General features: G+C 35.4%; 2 protein-coding genes across 2 annotated transcripts in view; one reads left to right on the top strand and one right to left on the bottom strand.

Annotated features, from left to right (window-relative positions):
• Nucleotides 1-12,601, top strand: part of LOC145249729 (testis-specific serine/threonine-protein kinase 3-like) — a 17,220-nt gene extending 4,619 nt beyond the window's left edge. Inside the window, exons 2-3 of the mRNA XM_080111631.1 lie at nt 4,869-5,170; nt 12,111-12,601. Of these exons, the coding sequence (XP_079967757.1) occupies nt 4,869-5,170; nt 12,111-12,569 (761 nt within the window). The 3' untranslated portion in view covers nt 12,570-12,601. The remainder of the gene's footprint in view (nt 1-4,868; nt 5,171-12,110) is intronic.
• A 6,205-nt stretch (nt 12,602-18,806) lies between these two features.
• Nucleotides 18,807-20,000, bottom strand: part of LOC145249728 (dolichyl-diphosphooligosaccharide--protein glycosyltransferase subunit 1-like) — a 29,428-nt gene continuing 28,234 nt past the window's right edge. Inside the window, exons 9-10 of the mRNA XM_080111630.1 lie at nt 19,662-19,907; nt 18,807-19,116 (exon numbers count right to left, since the gene is read on the bottom strand). Of these exons, the coding sequence (XP_079967756.1) occupies nt 18,934-19,116; nt 19,662-19,907 (429 nt within the window). The 3' untranslated portion in view covers nt 18,807-18,933. The remainder of the gene's footprint in view (nt 19,117-19,661; nt 19,908-20,000) is intronic.

The raw sequence follows: 20,000 nt of genomic DNA, 5'->3' as shown, positions 1-20,000 counted from the left end.
TTTCACGAGCGACTGTTTCATCTAGTGGTCGTCGATTGTCGCGTCTTTTTTTAACTAATACAAGTAAAACTTATGCATGAATGATACAAGGAGACGTTCGCTGAGATTTTTTTTTCGAGGTTTTATTTGGAAAGAATTTACTTATGAAGCGAGAGATGAATGTCTTTTTAATCGTTATTTATTCCTTAAATTTAACATATTAACTTGAGAAATGAACGACACTGACGGACTAACATCGAAGTGACGCTCGTCTTAGATTATTTCTACATTATTGGCCATGTCTCGTTCACATGCTTTCCCAAGAGAGAACTGATCTGAAAACATTAGTTTTCTCTCGCACGTCATATTCTCATTTTGTTCGACTGTTTTGTTTACTACATTTTACCATGTTTGACAGATTTAGATTATCATGCGCATAACCCGACCCTTGTCCAGTTCACACTAGCTAATGTAATCGCTACTGACGTTGGGTTCCTAATATGTAATATATAATATTGGTCACAAGTGAAAATTGAATTTCAGTAAAGAAAAAGCATTTAAATATATGTGCGTATCATACAAAAATAAATATCCACAACAACATTTTTAAAAAAAGATGATTTAGTAGAAGTTTAATTACAAGTCAAAATGAATTTTTTTTTTTTTTTGTAAATTGTTATTTTATTATATTGCGTCTTTTTATTTTTACTTGCTTAAATGAAAAATTGATTTATCTCCCTTGTTCTACAAGTACTTCTGCTCTTATCAATGGTGGACTGAAAAAAATACGATAAGACTGATTTTTAATAACTAGCAGGAGGCGTCCGACCTGCTCAGTCATAAAAACGCTTAAATATATTTTAATTCATGCAGTACTGATTTCAAAAAATGACTTGAGTGTCTTCAGCTGGAATCGAAACAAAAATATTCAGTTCTCAGCAGGGTTCCCTACCATTTGAGCTAACCCGACAGAAAAGATTTAAAATTAAACAACTTCTAATTAATGATTAAATGAACAGTTTTACATTTCAACTTGCCGACATATTTCTGTACGCGTTATTAATCCGTCCAAGCAAAGATGTTACTCTTTATAAATCGTCCTTGGTGTATGATTATTATTTCTTCTTAATTTCAGTGTTATGTGACGAGTATATTAAGAGTTTATCGGTTAAATATTTACACACACATGCATACATCTACTGTTTTTTTTATATAGATAAAAACTTTGGTGTTTGTCCAGAATTCACCCTACATTAAAAAAGAAAAATAAAGAAATATTTGTATGATGTACATACCCATTACGGAAAGAAAATCTTGTATTTCTGTAATACCACCATTAGGCGGGTTCTTGTCATACACATGGGCAAGAAAATGTGCATTAACCTTAAGTCCCTGTGGCTACACTTTTATCTTTATCTGGTGGTGGACTCCTCGAGAGTGATCACTGGTCCCTGAAAACTACTGCTCTGTTGTTAAGTCCATGTGGCAATACCTTTTGTGCTCCAGTTTACCATTCGTTGGTTAGATGCTGTGGTTCAGTTCTCATAGGTACTTTGGTTAATGGCTGGCTGTAGTGTCGGCACTGTAATTAACTGGGTTTTCAAATCAAACAAGTCATTAATAACTCGGAGATCATTTTTTTATAAACGAGAATAATTATTCATAGGGTATTCAGGGTACACTTTCTGCAAAGGAAAGTTAATTATTCGGGTTCTTCATGATGCTCTTTAGTTAGAAGAATAAGAGCTTTTCAACTTAGCTCTTCTGGGGAGTTTTTGGCCCCATAGCGATGCGTACTCTTCGATGCTAGCAAACAAATCTCCTCTCATTTCCAAACACAATGGCCTTTTATTGAACCCTAATTCCGACCACCATCTCTTTGAGATTAGCATTTCCTCCTCTGTCATTTTTCTTTTCTTTCTCTGTCGTTTTTCTTTTCTCTTTTCTTTCTCTCTCTCTCCAACTCATTTTTCTCTTTAATTCTTTTTTTCTTTTTCTTTCTTTCTCTCTCTCCAACCCATTTGCTTCAAAGAAACTGTTTTATCAGCTATGTCCTTCCATCTTTCAGTTTAATTCTTATCACTTACATGGTCCGACACTTAAAATAAAGCTCAATGACAATATTTCTTAGATATCAGAGCAGACTTCTCGTTCTCAATGTCAACTTCACTTAGCTGAGAAATTTTTTATCTGTCCACCATATCGGAAAAAAAAAAACATATTCCAGGATTTTGGAGAAAGGAATGAATTTCTTAAACCTCTTGTCAAGCACCCCACCTAACCCATAGCCCATAAGTGAATTAGTGTCATGCACCATCATTACATTCCAAAAGCACGTAAATTGATCAAGTAGTTTTATTTTTATAAATAAAATACTTTCTAAGCAATTAAAGGAAATTCGTAGACATAACACAAAAATCTTGCATATTTGAATTATCTTCCTTGTTTTTTAGACTCTTTTTAAAATGGCGTCGCAAGGCAGTCATCCTTTGATACGCCATAAAATTTGATTTTCTTATTGCAAAATAAAACTACTTTAAAAATTTACGTTATTTTTGGAATACAATATTTTTTTCCATCACGGGTTGGTTCATCAAGTATAGTTTTGATACGTATCTGTTCACAGCAATAACCGCTGTAGAGCAAAATGGTTTGGTTTCAATTCTAGCTGATGGCACCCAAGTCATATTTTTTAAATCACTTAATAGTGATTCGGTATAATATAATTATCAATATAGAATTGGCTGTATAATAATTAATATGAAGTCTGCATGAATTTAACTATTATATTTAAGTGTATTTTTCGACCGCGTAACACCAGGCAGCGTGCTAGTCTAACATATAAAAGGCAAAATGGACACGCACGTTTGTGTATGTCCATGAAAGACTTTTTGCACCAGGATCTCACGTCGGTTAGATTCCAGGAGAAGTTTTCTTATACTTCCTAGATCGTAATATCTCAGATTTGCAACCAGACATCGTCTCTATCTTCTTTTGGATCGAGTTTTAAAAAATTCCCTCATTTCGAGTGTTTGTTTGTCTTTTTCGTATAAATAAAGCGAAACTAATCGAACGCAATCGCAACAGCCTGGTCTTTTGGCCGGGTAGTATCTGTTCTGTAATTGGTCCTTGGTCAATGTAGAGGAAACCCTTCATACTGAGACAATTACTATTTATTTGGATACTGCCAGAGTGCCCCCTTTTTTTGGGGGAGCTGTTCCCCCCCTCTTCCATTAAAAACAACCTTCGTGGGAGGTTTAAAAGCAGCGCTATTTCTGCAAGTCATCTTTTTGATTGATTATGTTTAATTTGAACGTTTTACACTTCCGGTTGCGTCATGGAGTAGCGGTAAGACGTCAGGTTTTCTTTCACTTTCTTTTCCGCCTTTGTATCATGGGTTTGAGCCTGCCTGTTTACTTCCACATTTTTTTATACCTCTAAACACCCGGGCAATACCAGGCAACACCGGGCACCCAGGCTAATATTATATAAGCGCTAAAATAAATCATGCAGATTCATGTACTATATTATGAAATAGATTGAATGTATTTTATATTTCGTTTTTTTTAAGTTAAATTTCTTTAATTAAATAAAATAAAAGTTGGCAGACCTGAAGGAAATTGCCCCTCTCTATTTTTTTTTATTTTCATCTTTTTGTTTTCAAGTTTTTCAGCGGATTATTATCGAATAGACACTAGTCTACCAGGTTATTAAAAAAATGGAACAAGGTCTATATTAACATATTTGTATAGCGTGCTCAGTTTCTAATCCAATGTTCTAGTAAATCGATCACCCATTTTAGAACCACACGACGTTTTTAGGCCAAATTTCGCAAATTTAGCCTTTTTAAAAAGTAGTTTAGCCTAATTTTTTAAATTAAAGGCGAAATTTTTTTTAAAAAAAGGGCTGAACTGTTTTAAAAAAAAAAAAAGGCTAAATACACAACTTTGGCCTAAAAACATTGAGTAGTTCTAAAATGGGTTATTGATTCACTATAACCTCATACAAATATTTAAATATTGACTTTTCTTCATTTTTTTTTATAATCTGGTAGACTAGTGTGTATTTTGATAATAATCCGCTGAAAAAATTGGAAGAAGAGACGAAAATAAAAAAAAAATAGAGAGTTGGGGGCAAGCTCCTTCAAATCTGCCTAAAAGTCTTAAGAATTCTAAGTCATTAGAATAAACATTAAGAATAAACAGAATTAACTTTGGATTGTCTTTTCTTTTCACTAGCATCGTTCTTCCGAAAGTGTAAACAAAAAAAATACTTTCAGCATGTTAAAATTCACTCATATCAGTTTTTGTGCAATTATATTTTTTTTATTATTGGAATAAAACTGGATCAGTGTTATCCTTTCTCCTAATATTCAAGGAACTTCCTTTTTTTTGTCTGACATTCTCCTGTTCTTCTTCGTTATAATCGTGAAATTTGCAAATCGAAATATTGGATTTCAAGTAAAACCAATGGTATCTACTTAATTGTCATGTCGCAGTAATGAACATATCCAAAACTTACGAAAAACGATCAGGTAGATAATTAATTATTAATAAAAACAGTTTTCGAAGACAATTAGCGAAGATTAAGTTTTGCTAAAGTGGCCAAAGATTTTCAGTTTTCAGAAAATAATTACCTTCCTTTTCCTTTTGTCATAATTCGAGCTCTTTGGTTTCTTTCTTTATTTTTTCTGCAAAATTTAATTTTCCCTAATTGTCTTCAAAAAGTATTTTCATTAATACTTAATTTTCTACCTTATCGGCTTTTTTTTTTTTTTGTAATTTTTGGATATGTCCATTACTGTGACATGACAATTATTTGAAATGCAATTTTTGGAATTTCGCTATTCTAACGAAGAACTACCCATTCTTCTTTCTATTTTGGAACAGGTAGTGGAAGTTATTCCAAAGTGAAGTTGGCCCGTAGTCTAAAAAAAGACCCCGAATTGGTTGCGATAAAGATCGTAAACCGACAAAAGGCACCGCAAGATTTCCTACAACGATTTCTTCACCGAGAACTGGAGATTTGGCCGAAACTGGATCACCCTCACATCATCAAGTTCTGCCGAAGTTTTGAAGAAGCTGAGCATGTCTATATCGTCCTAGAGTATGCATCGAATGGAGACATGCTGAGATATGTTCAAAACTACGGATCTATACCAGAAAAAAGAAACAAGAGATTAATCAGACAGGTATGCATTATTTGTTTATATTTTTTTTTTAATGTTTACTGTTAAATGGTTTTTAAAAGCATGTTAATAAACGACCTGCAATACATTTTACTTATCATTGCATGATACGCCGTAAGTATAATATAAATCATGGTGGCATACTGCTTCTCATTAAACCACTAATGTTAAGCAACATTTAGCCTGATCAGTATCAAATTAACGCCATCATCTCTCCAACCACGTATATACAAGCAACTGGGGATCGCTTGCGAATTTACTATTCCCATGAAACTTTCAAAAAACAAGCAGAATATTATATAGATGATCTATTTATAATGTCCACACAGGAACTTCACTACCTTCATTTGTGATGCAGCTGGGTCGAGCAATAGTAATTTCTCGTCAGCCAAGAAAAACAAACTTGCAACACAAATTCATTTGTTAGAAAAATATAAAATTATTATTTTATTTCTTGCTTCCTGTGCATGCTTCAAGCGGTAGACAGAGGGAGGGGGCAGGAGGTGGTGGATTTAGCGCTGAATCGCGGCTACTGTCGCTTTTTTGACTGAGTCTTCTCTTCTGACTGCTTGTTTATATTTAACCGCTTTTTAACAGGTGTTCTAACTCCGGCAGCTGTGAGGTCAACTACTTGATCCATTCACCTCCAGCGACGTCAGCTTTGACAGCTTCACCTCATCAGTCTGTGTTTTTAGTATCAGACCTTCCTCTGTGTGTGTGTGTGTGTGTGTGTGTGTGTGTGTGTGTGTGTGTGTGTGTGTGTGTGCACAGTCTCAACACGTGACAAAATTTTTTTCTCTTTCTCCACATGTATTTTATCTCCTCATGATTGTTAAGCCACACATACTGTCAAGTCATATGTAGTTCTGGGGATTTTGATTGGAGAGCCATACGACACACGCAAAGCCGACATCTGGGCAATGGGAGCTGTCGTCTACATCATGAGTACAGGTAAAATGCCGTTTAACGAAAACAATGGGATTAAGAAAATCATCCAAGAGGAAGAGAAATTGAATTTCCCCTGGCCAAAATTCCAGTTAAGTGAAGATTGTGAAAATCTGACCAAGTCCCTTTTTACTTTCGAACCCGTTGACAGGCCGACTATTAATGAAGTGCTTTGCTCAAAATGGTTGCAAATTGGCAAATAAACATTGACGATATTTATCTTATATAAAAGTAATATGCGTTTGATCTTTTCTTTGTTTAAAACTAGCAGTGCTACCCGAAATTGCCCAAAATTGCAAAAGTGTATCATAACTTCTATTCTTCTCTCTCTTACTTCTTAACCCGTTTCCCCCCACCCTTCCTTTTTCTTATTCACTCAACCCATTCCTCTTTCTGGACACACACACACACACACACACACACACACGCACATGCACACGTATATGCACACCCATGTATATAAAACTAATATGACTTAAAAAAAAACAAACTAAAAAGTAATTACCTACTTTTGCCCGATAGTGATGTTTTATTTGTTTAAAACTAGCAGTGCTACCCGGAATTGCCTTCTATTCTTCTCTTTCCTTCCCCTTCACCCGTTCTCTCCACCTCTTTCTTATTTATGCTGTTTACTAGCCATTTTCTGGTCATGAATAAACTACCACTAAATAAGAGGCAAAATATCAAATCTTCTTTCCGTGTACATCAATATTTTTTGTCTCATATTAATCCCACGTAATGTTACACCCCTTTAATCTACTTCAATTGTTGAGCAGATGGCAATCACGTAGATAAATCCGTTGTAAGGACAAAGAAAAAATAATCAACAAGAAAATGGTAAGCTATCAAATGCAATCAAAGATTCAGCCAATGTAACCTCCGATCTTCTTCAGTTGCATCTTTTTGAACCAGCGAATTTGTTATTTTATATTTTATTTTATGTTTTAAATAGTGGGATTGGAGGTTGGCATTGCCCGGGCATAAAATACACTTATATATATGATATTTTAATTTGTCCAGATTTTGTATATACAGGGTGTCCACAAAGTCTGGCTGCATAATCTACACGATGCCCACAAAGTCTGGCTACATAATCTACATGGTGCCCACAAAGTCTGGCTACATAATCTACACGGTGCCCACAAAGTCTGGCTGCATAATCTCCACGGTGCCCACAAAGTCTGGCTACATAATCTACATGGTGCCCACAAAGTCTGGCTGCATAATCTACACGGAGCCCACAAATCTGGCTGCATAATGTAGCCAGACTTTGTGGACACTTTGTATTATTATAAAGTTATGATTTCAAAAGTAGAAAAAAAAGTATTTGGGTGCCATCAGCTAGAATCGATACCAAAACTATAGCATTCAAAGTTGGTGACGTTACCATTGTACCAACGTGATACACACATGAACTGATTAAAACTTAAAAATAAACTAAGATGAATGTACAAAATGTTTAACGATTTTTTCAATTTTGACTCATTTTTGAACCCTCAAATTTCACCGACTAAAAACCCATAAAAATCCAATCATGTGAAGCCCCTAGCGCTGCTCTGCGACTTTTAGTTTCGGAGGAGATAGAGTTTGAAAATATAGAAACAGACAGACAGACATATAGCCTTTTATATATAAGATTTTTTTTGCGGGGGAGGGTGAAATATTTTAGATGAAGATTGATAACTAGTATCATTTGGATTTTTCAGACGACTGTTCTCATCCCAGATATTATTTTCAATGTTTCGACCACTGTAAACTTTGACTTTCTTCAGGCGTTTCTTGTGAAAATATATAATGAAAAACTTCAATTCCCTCTTTCTCTCTCTCTCTCTCTCTCTCTCTCTCTCTCTCTCTTTTTCTCGCTATCTCTCTCTTTCTCTCTCTCTCTCTCTCTAAATGTATTTTGTTTATAAATTCATGCTGTTTTATCGGTCATTTTCCATTCATGAATCGATCGATACCTCCATTCAGTCTCAAAAGACAAAGGATACCCCCTGTAGGGGCAGCTGCGTGTGTAATTGTGAGGCAAGGGTCGCGCAGTCCCTAACCACATCTCTCCTGAATTGGAACTGTTTGAGTCCGGTAGCAAGGTGATGTCCAGGACGACTGGAAACAATGCAGAGATAAGCGGAGAGCACATACAGCACCTGGAAGTCCCAAATGGTCACCCATTTAGTACTGACCAGGTTCGATGTTGCTTAACTTCGGTGATTCAATGAGAACTGATGTGTCAACGTGATTATGTCATATAGTCATGAATAGCAACCACTACATACAAAGCAAAATATCAATTCTGCCACCCACCTGGCTTGTACGTTAATATTTTTTGTCTTTACGGAATTGCAAAAGTGTATTATAGCTTCTATTCTTCTCTCTCTTTCCTCTTCACCCGTCCCCCCCACCCTCCCTCTTTGTTTTTCACTGAACCCATTCCTCTCCCTGGACACATGCACACGTATATGCATACCCATGTATATTAAAGATTAAAGATATTTTGGGAAAATTTTTACTACTACACTAGAACTTATATAGAAAAAACAATCACTTAAAAAGAAATGCACAACATTTTGGCTGATGTAACCTCCAACATGTTTTAGGTATATTTTGTCAAACTCGGGGAATTTTTCTTTCCCAAGTTCGACAGAAAGCTTCCTATGCTCAACAAGATACACCTGAAGAAGGTCGGAAATTGCATCGGCTGAAACGTGCAAATAACATAAAAGATTAAAAGGTTTGCTTGAAGGCTTGCCAATGCAGGAATTATTCAGTCGTTGTAAACAGATAAATAAATAAATTATGATAAATAATTGAAAGGGTTCAATAATTTTCAATAAATATTTATTTACCTGGCTGTAAATGGTATATTTCCTCAAATATTTTTGGGGGCATCCCCCATTTTCAAGAGGTAACAAATGTGCATCAAACCGAAAACGGCAGCATAAAGAGTTGATGTACATTTGTTACCTCTTGAAAATGGGGGATGCCCCCAAAAATATTTGAGGAAATATACCATTTATAATTCCTGCATTGACAAGTTTTCAAACACACATTTTATCTGATAAAGAATGATTCAAGTGAACTACGACATACTTCTTATAAAAGATTAAATAACATTAAAAAAAACGTAACATGCAGCCGCAGTTGAGATTGAACTCACTACATGAGTTTATAGTATAATTAAAATCTTGTCCGTAGCTGAATACTTTATGCTTCGCTAGAGCTATCAAGGGTATTTTTTTATTGTGATGCAATCACTAGATGGGTTGCCTACCATGGCTTAAAAGAGGCTCATCTACCCTTTTACCTTATGTTACATACAACGCGTTGCTTTCCCAAGCTCAACGTTGCGTAACTTCAGTGATCTGGTGAGAACCGGTGTGTCAATGTGATTGTGCCGTTAAAGATTAAAACAATAGTCTGAAGAATCCAAATAATCCAAAATACCAAATTCTCACCCATCTTCATTGTCTTACACTTCTTGTATATAAACTGGTTACCATTTTTCAATCTACCCATAATTCCATTGTACTTATTGTGTATGCAATGTTTACAATGTTTATAAGATGGGGGTGTTTACGTCGAGGGGAGGGAACACATAAATACTAAGAATTCTTCAGAGCACAATTCATTAAAGTACTTGGAATACAAGCACATGGATGCAACATTACGACGATCGGACAGGGGTTGGAGCTTGGTTTTCAGTTTTTATTATTAGATTGGAAACTCTTTTTTTGGACCCTGTCCAATAAAGAGAGACTAGTGGATGATGGACCAGTCCAAATGCGGCAACAATACTCCACGCCTCTCCTGAATTGGCACTGCTTGAGTCCAGTGGCAACGAAAAGTCCAGGACGACTGGAAACAATGCCAAGATTAGCAATGAGCACATGCACTACCTGGAATTTCCAAATAAGCACTCATTTTAGTACTGACCAGGCTTAACATTGCTTAACTTTGGTGATCTAACGGGAACCGGTGTGTTAACCACTCCTACTGTTACAATATTGTGAATATTGTAACAGTTATCAGTCGTTATCCGTGTCACATTTATACTGAGACGCCCTATATTTACAAAGTCGCTTGTCTTCATTTGATTTAGCTTCTGGAATTTTACCTTTTTTTTTTTTTTTTACACAGACATCACCACATTATCAAGGCCAAGAGGCCACTCAAGGATAAAGGTTAAAAAGTTTACAGTAGAAATTGGACAATATAGCAATCATTAGTAATGAAAATTCGGTAAATTTGATATCTTATATGGAACGGCTCATCAAGAACTTATTTACGTTAGACTTGAACACAACCATATTGTAGTCAGCTGGAAAGCAGGAAAACAGAAGACAATTCCACAGGCGTGCAGTTCTAAGAAAGAAGCTTTGTTCATAGAATCTATGTTTAGGTTTAGGCACAGATAAAGAGTGGGGGGAATTATTGATAGTGTTTTCAGCTAGACGAGTGTTTCTTGTGAAAGTTTGGCGAGGGGGGACCATAGACTGAAGCTGAGTCGAACACTTTCCATGAAAATAACGATACATCAGAGACAAACTCGCAGCATCTCTTCTGATGTACCATTTTTAAGAAGGCAATATTTTTCTGGGGTATTTACCTCAAGATGGCAGTATCAGTGCTTACAAGTATTACAAAAGATTGGAGTTGCATCCAATTTCCTTTCTACACTCTTTCTTTCCCAAGTTTGACAAAAAGTTTCCAAAGTTCAACAACATACATCTGAAGAAGGTCGGAGGTTACATCAGCCGAAACCTTGTTCGGATAACACTCAAGATGAGAACTCTACTCCGAAGAATCCAAAATACCAAGTTCTCATCCATCTACAGTCTTACACTTCTTGCATATAAACTGATTACCATTTCTTAACCTATCAGTAATTCCAATTGTACTTCTTACACAGGATAGAATGATAAAATTATCACCCTAGAAAAGACGCCATGATTCCATTTCCATTTGATGAAAACTGATTTTCTTTTTTTGTCGCAGCCCATCTACTAGTTGGCAAGTTGTGTACAAATCCCAAGAGCGATAAAAGTGTTCTATCATGTCTGAAAGTGACACATTATTCAACGAGCGAGATCGAATATGCGCCGCTGTACAACTCATGCTTTCTGCTGAACCAAGTTATGACGATATGACCACTGTCAGCACCCTCAAAATGCATTGCTGGATTGCCACAAATAACAGGGACATGTCCAGCATGATGAAAACATAGTTTCCGGCCACGGTTATGGTCTTTGGTGTGGTTTCAAGTGAGGGCCACATCATGCCATCTCACATCTTCAAAGTCAGCTTGAAAGTCAACACCATGGATGTGCTGAAGAGTGTGGTGATCCCCTGGTGCAATTAGGTGGCCGCTGATCGACTCTAGGTGTGGCAGCAGGACTCGGTACCAGCCCACAAGTCCAAAGATACCCAAGCTTGGCTTCAGAAGGAGTGTTACGACTTTGTACTCTTCTCTCACTGCCCCCCCCCTACTACGCGGACCTGAAGCCGCTGGACTACTTTGTTTGGTCGCACATTGAGAACATCACCAACATAACCTCCCACAACACCAAAGCCAGCCTGATCACTGATATCCACCGAGTATTTGCCGAACTCCCATCAGCGTTTGTGGAAAAGGTATGCTCTCAGTTGTGGACCCGTATCGAGACGGTGATGTAGGCTGAAGGTGGATACATTGAATAGATGTCAGTTCTACGATATAATCAAGTTATCTGAATTGGTGTTTTTCAATAAAACTTTTAAAATAAAGCTGTAGTGTTGTTTTTTTTAGGGTGACAATTTTATCGTTCCACTCTATATATATACAATGTTTCTTAGACAGAGTATTTATGTCGAGGAGGCACAAGAATATGGAGTTTCGCCCAATTCCCTTTCCACAGACTGAGCAGGAAAACGTTTCTCTTTTTGGGGATTTCTGATACTTTAACCACTGTAATACACAACTTATATATTTTTTCTCTTTTGTTAACTTTTTTCTTTCCAGTTGAGCGAAGGCATCAGCTACTTACATAACCAAGACATCAGTCATCGTGACCTGAAGCTGGAAAATCTTTTACTGGACAACTATGACAACATCAAAATTACGGATTTCGGATTTAGCAAGTATGATCCACATGGATTGTTAAGCCACACATACTGTGGTTCCAAGTCATATGCAGCTCCGGAGATTTTAATTGGTGAGCCATACGACACACGCAAAGCCGACATCTGGGCAATGGGAGCTGTCGTCTACATCATGAGTACAGGTAAAATGCCGTTTAACGAAAACAATGGGATTAAGAAAATCATCCAAGAGGAAGAGAAATTGAATTTCCCCTGGCCAAAATTCCAGTTAAGTGAAGATTGTGAAAATCTGATCAAGTACCTTTTTACTTTCGAACCCGTTGACAGGCCGACTATTAATGAAGTGCTTTGCTCAAAATGGTTGCAAATTAGCAAATAAACATTGACGATATTTATCTTATATAAAAGTAATACGAGTAGTTTCTTACCTGCTTTTGTCCAGCAGTGATCTTTTATTTGTTTAAAACCATCATGCTTTCTTTTGACTGCCGCTATCTCTCTCTAACAATGATTTCTAGCATCTACAAATTTCTGCCTATTTGTATTTGACTTATTTTGTGTGATTTGTGTGATGTCTTTCGGCGGTCAGAGCCCTCCAAGGTCACTGCGGCAAGCGGCCTCCAGTTGGGACGGTATAGGCGGCGTCGAATCAATAGACCGCTGCACCGTTTCGCTGTCCCTCTTTACACAGACAAGCATGTGGCGTAAGCTATTGGATTCACTGCGTCTCATAGTGGTATAACTGGGGATCTGAGGTTCGTCTGGTACAGACTTCAGCCAGGTATCCAGCGCCGACTTGAATGATTCTGTTTTGCAGTTCGTGATCTCTCTGATGTTACGTGGTAGGCAATTGAAGAGCGTAGGACCCCTATTATGATGTACAAACCAGTGGAATGCGTGCTGTCTTTGTGCAATGGTAGCTGCACAATCTGTAGTGAACCATGAGGGTGAGTGGAGCTTGCTATAATACTTCCATATGGGAAAATGTGCTTCAGTGCCCACTTTGTACCATTCAGTTGTCTCATTGGCACACCGTTCAGCAAGAAGAGAGAAAATATCGGTCCATGGGAGCTGACGTGTTCATTAATGGCTTCCAAGTCATCCCTTTTGTAGTACCTTGTTGCTTTGAGCAATGGCTCCTCGCCTTAGGGTTGCGATTTAAGTGTGATGTCAACTGATACCACTAAGTGGTCTGCATTTACAAGTGGACTGTGGGCATCAGTCACACAATCCTTGTGTACTGTGGTGAGGAATAGGTCTAGAAGTGAAGCCTGCTGGGGATCATAATCTGGTAGGCGGAGTGGGAAAATTGTGGAATTTGCCATTAACATCAAAGGAAAAAGTAAATCATAAGCTAAAAGTCTTGGTTTCAATTCTCGATGATGGCGCATGAATCATTTTTTAAAAAACTTTTTAAATCATTACTATAGGGTCCAATATAATATAATAAATACGAAATCTGCATTAATCAAAATATCATTTAAGCATATTTTACGATCAGACAATGCTGGGCAGCCTGCTAGTATATATATATGCACTCAATTGCATCCTTACAAAACGCACACACACTATATATATATATATATATATATATATATATATATATATAACCTACATATACACAATTATACGCATATATGTGTATTCGTTAGCATAAAAAATTTGCCTACTTTCTCTCTATATATATGCGTGTGTATATTTTTAATTACCGCCCCCCCCCAAAAAAAACCCGCTCCTTTTTGCATAACTGCCCACCCACCCCTGATATCAAACCACTACCCTTTTCAAGAAACATTGCACTAAGGGATACAAAGGCGGTTGGACACGGGATAGGTGGTCAGCTAGGAGTCACAGACATAGGGTTTCCAATTTTGAGTTAATAAATTTAGGAGTCAGAGTTAGTGTTGGATTGTAAGGTTGTATATAAAGAGTGTATATATGTGCATTCATGCACACTTAGTCAATATAAATGTGTATGAAACTGATGCTCATGTATCATCTAGTGTTTATAAATGTTCGTTGTGTGTGTGTGTGTGTGTGTGTGTTTACACATATTCAAACAGAATTCACACAACTTGGACAAGGTAACAGTAATTAGTTCGGGAAAGGTTCAACAAATATAAGCACACAATGGCCATTTGATAACGGACTACTAACCTTAGGTTGTAGCTTCTTTTGTCTCTTGGACACTGCAAGAAAACATTTCACTGTGAAGCAGTACAACAGGGCTTCTTTTTTGTTTTTCCCTCATGGACTTACAATGATTTCTCCCTTTAGTCCTTACATCGTCTCTTAGTTAGCTCAGTTGAATGCTTCCACGGCTGATAAAGTCAACCTCCTCTCGTGGACGGCTCCCTCGTTCTGACTCTTGCTTCTATCTGTAGTCCATATATCAAAGCCCACTCTTTCTTTATTACCAGGTTAATCCCATTGTTTATTGCTTATAAAATTGAATTCCTTGGCCTTCGGGACAAGAATGAACATTTTCATTAGTTTTTTCCCACTCCACGAACATTTTATGCCAATTAATTCAAGAACTCTTTCTAATGAAATCGAACTTTATTTTCTCACACATACACACACACAAAAAAAAAAAAAAAAAAAAAAAAAAAAATGCACACACAACATACAGAAATGAATATACAAATTGTACATAGTTAAATTTTACATTGAACGCTGGAGTTATTAGTTAGATTAGGATCCACAGAGTGATTGAGGCATTTTGGTAAATGTTGCCAGTCAAGAGTAAGACTTCAAAGTCTCATCTGTTACATAGTCAAAAAGACCCTGTACCCTCCCCCTCCCAATTTCTTGTGGGGCCTTGTGCCTAATTTCGTTGAATTGAATTTTTTGTACGTTTTTTATGTTCAATTTTTTCTTTCTCAATAAAATATATAAACAAGATCAAAGTGTAGTATCTGTTCCGGCAGATACTGCAAGCAAAGACCATATGTGGGGGCGACCCCACATATAAGACCTTGGTCAATGTAGGGGCAACCCTTCATACCAATTGTCACTATCCAGCTCCCCTACTCCCCGGGGAGCTGGTCCCCATTTCCCCTTCACTCCTCACATTAAAAATCGGCCTTGTGCCTAATTTGCTCGGTGGGGGAGCAAATAAATACCATCTGTTCCGGCAGATACTGCAAGCAAAGACCATATGTGGGGGCGACCCCACATATAAGACCTTGGTCAATGTAGGGGCAACCCTTCATACCAATTGTCACTATCCAGCTCCCCTACTCCCTGGGGAGTTGGTCCCCATTTCCCCTTCACTCCTCACATTAAAAATTGGCCTTGTGCCTAATTTGCTCGGTGGGGGAGCAAATAAATACCATCTGTTCTTCAGATGCTGCACTTCTATTTCTTGTTCTCTTTCGATGGAGGAGAAATCCTTCACGACTGAGACAATTTTTATTTTTGTACCTTTTCTCCACGTTAAAAAACGACCCTGGTGTCTGCCTCCCCACGGGACAGAGTTATAGTAAATAGGTACATAAATATCTCTAATATTTCATTGTTTATAAATCTAAGTTAAAATTCCTCCATTAGATTTTTAAAATAAATATTCTAGCTAAACATTCCTTTCTTTCAAAACATTCTCTCTGCATATCTTTTTCTATATTACAGTTAACAAATCAATAATAATAATAATTGTTCAGACCTTTGGCATTGTCCATCACAACATAACACTAATACTATGCTGTGATCTTAGTCAAAAGGCCCAACATAATTAGTTTTAGAGTCAAAGTCTCATTGAAGGTAATTGTATTTTCTTTATTCCTTGGCCTTCCAAGGTCTTTCTTTACTATCAAGTGATATGGACGCATCCTGTAGAATGCTCCTCCATGTTGGATCAATACACTGACCCTCTTTACCCAAAACTTTAGCAGGGCCATGCTATACTTTATAATTTTGTCTTCTATAGTAGATGCTGTCCCCATCACAAATCGTTCATCTGCATAATGTCATTAAATCGCAGTGCGCTCTGAATTTTTTCACTTGATCGAGCCTCCATGAACCTTTTTCTCGCAGAATGTAGAGCATTTAAATTTATTCTAACCGTATCACTGGTTGTTGAAGGATCTAATGTGAGTAACTGGTCTATCAAATCTAACAGCATATATGTTGGATCCAAAAGACAAGCTCATTTGGGATATGTCCAGAACTATTTTGAAGGGCATTTTTGGCACTAACAGCCAAAGCCATTTCTGGTTCACATTTCCTCTTCAACCAATATTAGATTGTGACGTTCCACAGTGCCATTACTGCGGCTGTAGTGCAGGTTTCAATATTCAGTTTTTCAATTATCTCTCTGTAATAATCGTTATTAAATTCTCCTACATTATCACTCAAGAGACATTTTGGAACTTCAAAATATGCTTCTTTATAGACGTCCTTAAGAGTTAGAACCTCTTTATCATGAAAGCTCTACTGCCTCTCACCAATGATACCAATATCTCTTTAATGCATGAGCAACTGTTTATGTAATTTCTCAGTCTTTCTTCTTTTCTCCATTCTAGAGCATTTTTTAAAGCTTCACAATGTAACAAAGTTTTATGACTTTTCAGCCTGCAAAAGCTTATTCATCAATGGAAAACTACAATGCTCAGAAGTGGTCTTTCGCAATTTTATATTTCTACCTAAAATCTTACAGCTGTCACCTTTAAAATCTAGTATCATGTCAGCAGTTTTCATTGATTTTTGACGATGTCAACCTCTCTCTCTCTCTCTATATCTATATATAGATATATATATATACTCTGACACCTTTTACGCCTTCTATAGATACCCGAAATTAAACTGCTTTAATTGCATCACCAAAATAAAATGTCTTGTTGGATTTAAGCCTTCACTAATCACTTATCTCAGTCATTTAATGTACCAAGAAATACATTCAAAGTTCTCCAGTAACAGTTCTAGAACAGGCAGAATCCAACACTGCCACGCCCAGCGTCTCTTTTACAAGATTAGACATTTTTATATTAGAATCATTTATCAATCTTTGATAACAGGACTCTGAATTAATTAATGAAACCTGAAACAAAATGTATATAGTTTGAATCCACAACAGTGTTAATATTTCTAGGACTAAAACCAGTAGAGTCTCTGGCAAAATGCCTAATAGAACCACATTTGAAACAATGCATTGTCCTACCTTGTGTGTCCATGGAATTTGTTTTATTTCCTCTATAGAATTTTTGTTCCCTTTTAGTTCCATTCCGATTGAAATTTATAGTTTCAATTTCTTCCTTGATAGCCAAAACTGTTCTGCATTCCAATGAAGAAATATCAAACACTTTTTTCTTTTTTTAAAAGTATTCTTCATTGCTGCGCAAGTTTAGGATGTGATTATGATTGGGAAAGACACAAAAATTTGGTGTCTTTCCCAATCATAATCACCTCCCATTTGTGCTGACAAGGAGACAATATTTTTCAATATTTTATTTGTAAATATTAAATGAATAAATGGATATTGTTTCCGAAACAATCATACACATAATTTGATTCTATGTTATTCCCTATCAAGCAGATTAATAATTTAACAATTGTTAATCTTTCCTCTCTCTCAGATATATATATACATATATATATATATATATATAATTTAAAGGAGATTAGACTAATAGTCTAAAGAGCTAAGTGTATTTTAATGTAACAGTGAAATTACTAGTTTAATTAAAATACAGGAAATGCTCGTTGTAATTTAGATATATAATAAGCTCGATAGTTAAATGTCCTAGAGCTAATTCAATATTAAGTAATGTGATTTATAATTTAAAAAAAATTTTTTAAATTTAAAAATCAAATTTTAATTAAATTAAAAATCAGTTTCATAAGAAGGAACAACAACAAAGTCAAATCACATTACTTAATATTGAATACACTAATATGAATAATTGAATAATACATATATATATATATATATATATATATATATATATATATATATACACACACACACTTCATAAATTGTAACAAAATGAAATACAATTTAGAATTAATTTTAATTAATGCATGGCTTTCTAAGATTAATAATAAATTTATAATAAATGATTTTTGTTTTAAATAATGTAAAGCATAAGAAAACAATGATTTAAAATTTTCTGAAGAATTTAACATTTTTTGTGTGGAAATTTATTATTCTTATATATTTTTTTTCAACTGAAACGGTATTTTATTTCAACTGAAACGGTATTTTATTTGAATAAAAGTATTAATTTCTCCCATCACTCGTTGATTATAATTAAAAAACAAATTTAAAAAGATAAAATAAAAATTTTATTGTTCCATATCATAACAAAGTCTTTCATTTTGCAAGTTTTTTTTAAATTACAAATAGACAAAAAAAAAAAAATGGTTAAAGTAGACAAAAAAAATAGCTAAATTCAACTTTTACTAACAATAATTACATTTTCTTTTTTTATTAAAATGTGACATTAAGAAATTTGATTATGACGATTCCTAGATGTTTTTTATAGTGTTCATTTCAAATATTGAAATCCATACAATGCAATATCTTAAATGTCATTTTTTTTTTTACAAATTTGTTAAAAACTGTATTTTGTTGGTAAGCGTCATGTTTTTAAAAATAAAAAAAGGGGAAAAAAGGGAGTTTATTAAAGAATGTTTTATTTCAAAATTAAGAAAATTAAGACAAAGAATTGGCATGAAAGGTTTTTTTTTTTTAGCAAATAAAAATGTAGAAATGATTTGAAACATGGAAATATTTGCTATTTTGCTTAGAGCGAACTACTCAGTGCCTCCATTTTTTGATATATCTCCGATTGTTTCTTGCTGATATTCGACTCATTATCAATGTACACTTGTTTACTGATTTTATTATTTATTAATTTCTCCGCGTAATTCACTGCTTGACTGATAAGTTCCTTATATTGACTGTCCAGCTTCTGGAGATCCATCACCTATAAAAAATAAAAGAGATGGCAAGGTTAAAAATGTTTCTAAAATAATCCTCCACTTCTAAAATAAAAAGAAATGTGTCCTTACTGGGCTAGGCCAACAGCATATTCTTTTCATTGTTTTGACTCTCGAGTGTGTATCCATTGATATCTTATATGCTTTTATATAGAGAGTAATGTGGTTCTCGGTTGATTAACTGTGTCGGATATATACTCGAGAGTCAGAACAATGATAAGAATATTCTGTTGTCATAGCCCTAACCATTATCATACACACAGGGTGTCCAAAAAGTTACTGAAGGGTTTTAAACTTAAATTATTTTTGATATCTTTCTGCAATTTTAACACAATCTGATTAAAACATTGGAGGAAAAAAAAAAAAAAAAAATTCAAACAATCTTTATAAAAAATAATGTCTTAAATGTTGCCCATTTTCAGCTTCGCATATTTGTGCTCTTTCGAAAATATTTTGTATATGAAACAGTTTATCTACATTTAACACTTTTTTTTTTTTTTTTTTAAAATCAAAAGTGTGAAAAATGTTTTACCTTTTCAACAACCTCAGCCCCTTCTGTCTTAAGGGTGACTTGTAGATTTTGTATCTGCTGCGTAAGCTGTTTGTAGTCAGCGTCAAACTTTTTGCGGCTTGACTGGAAGAGGGCAAAATCTTTGTTGCCCTTGAACTTGTTAATGGCATCATCGTACGACTGATAGAGAGCGCTCCTTTTGTCCTGGGCATTTTGAACTTCTTCGACCAAACTTGCAACCCTCATTTTGCTTTCTTTCACTTCATCCTACAAAGTAAACAGCATGAAAAACATTAAAGGGAAGAATATAGAATATAAAATACAATATAATTTAATGTAAAATTGATTTGGATTTTTAGG

The sequence above is a fragment of the Euprymna scolopes genome, chromosome 28, assembly GCF_053919585.1.
Source record: "Euprymna scolopes isolate OS-2025 chromosome 28, ASM5391958v1, whole genome shotgun sequence".
Lineage (NCBI taxonomy): Eukaryota > Metazoa > Mollusca > Cephalopoda > Sepiida > Sepiolidae > Euprymna > Euprymna scolopes.
This window is presented reverse-complemented; position numbering and strand designations above follow the sequence as displayed.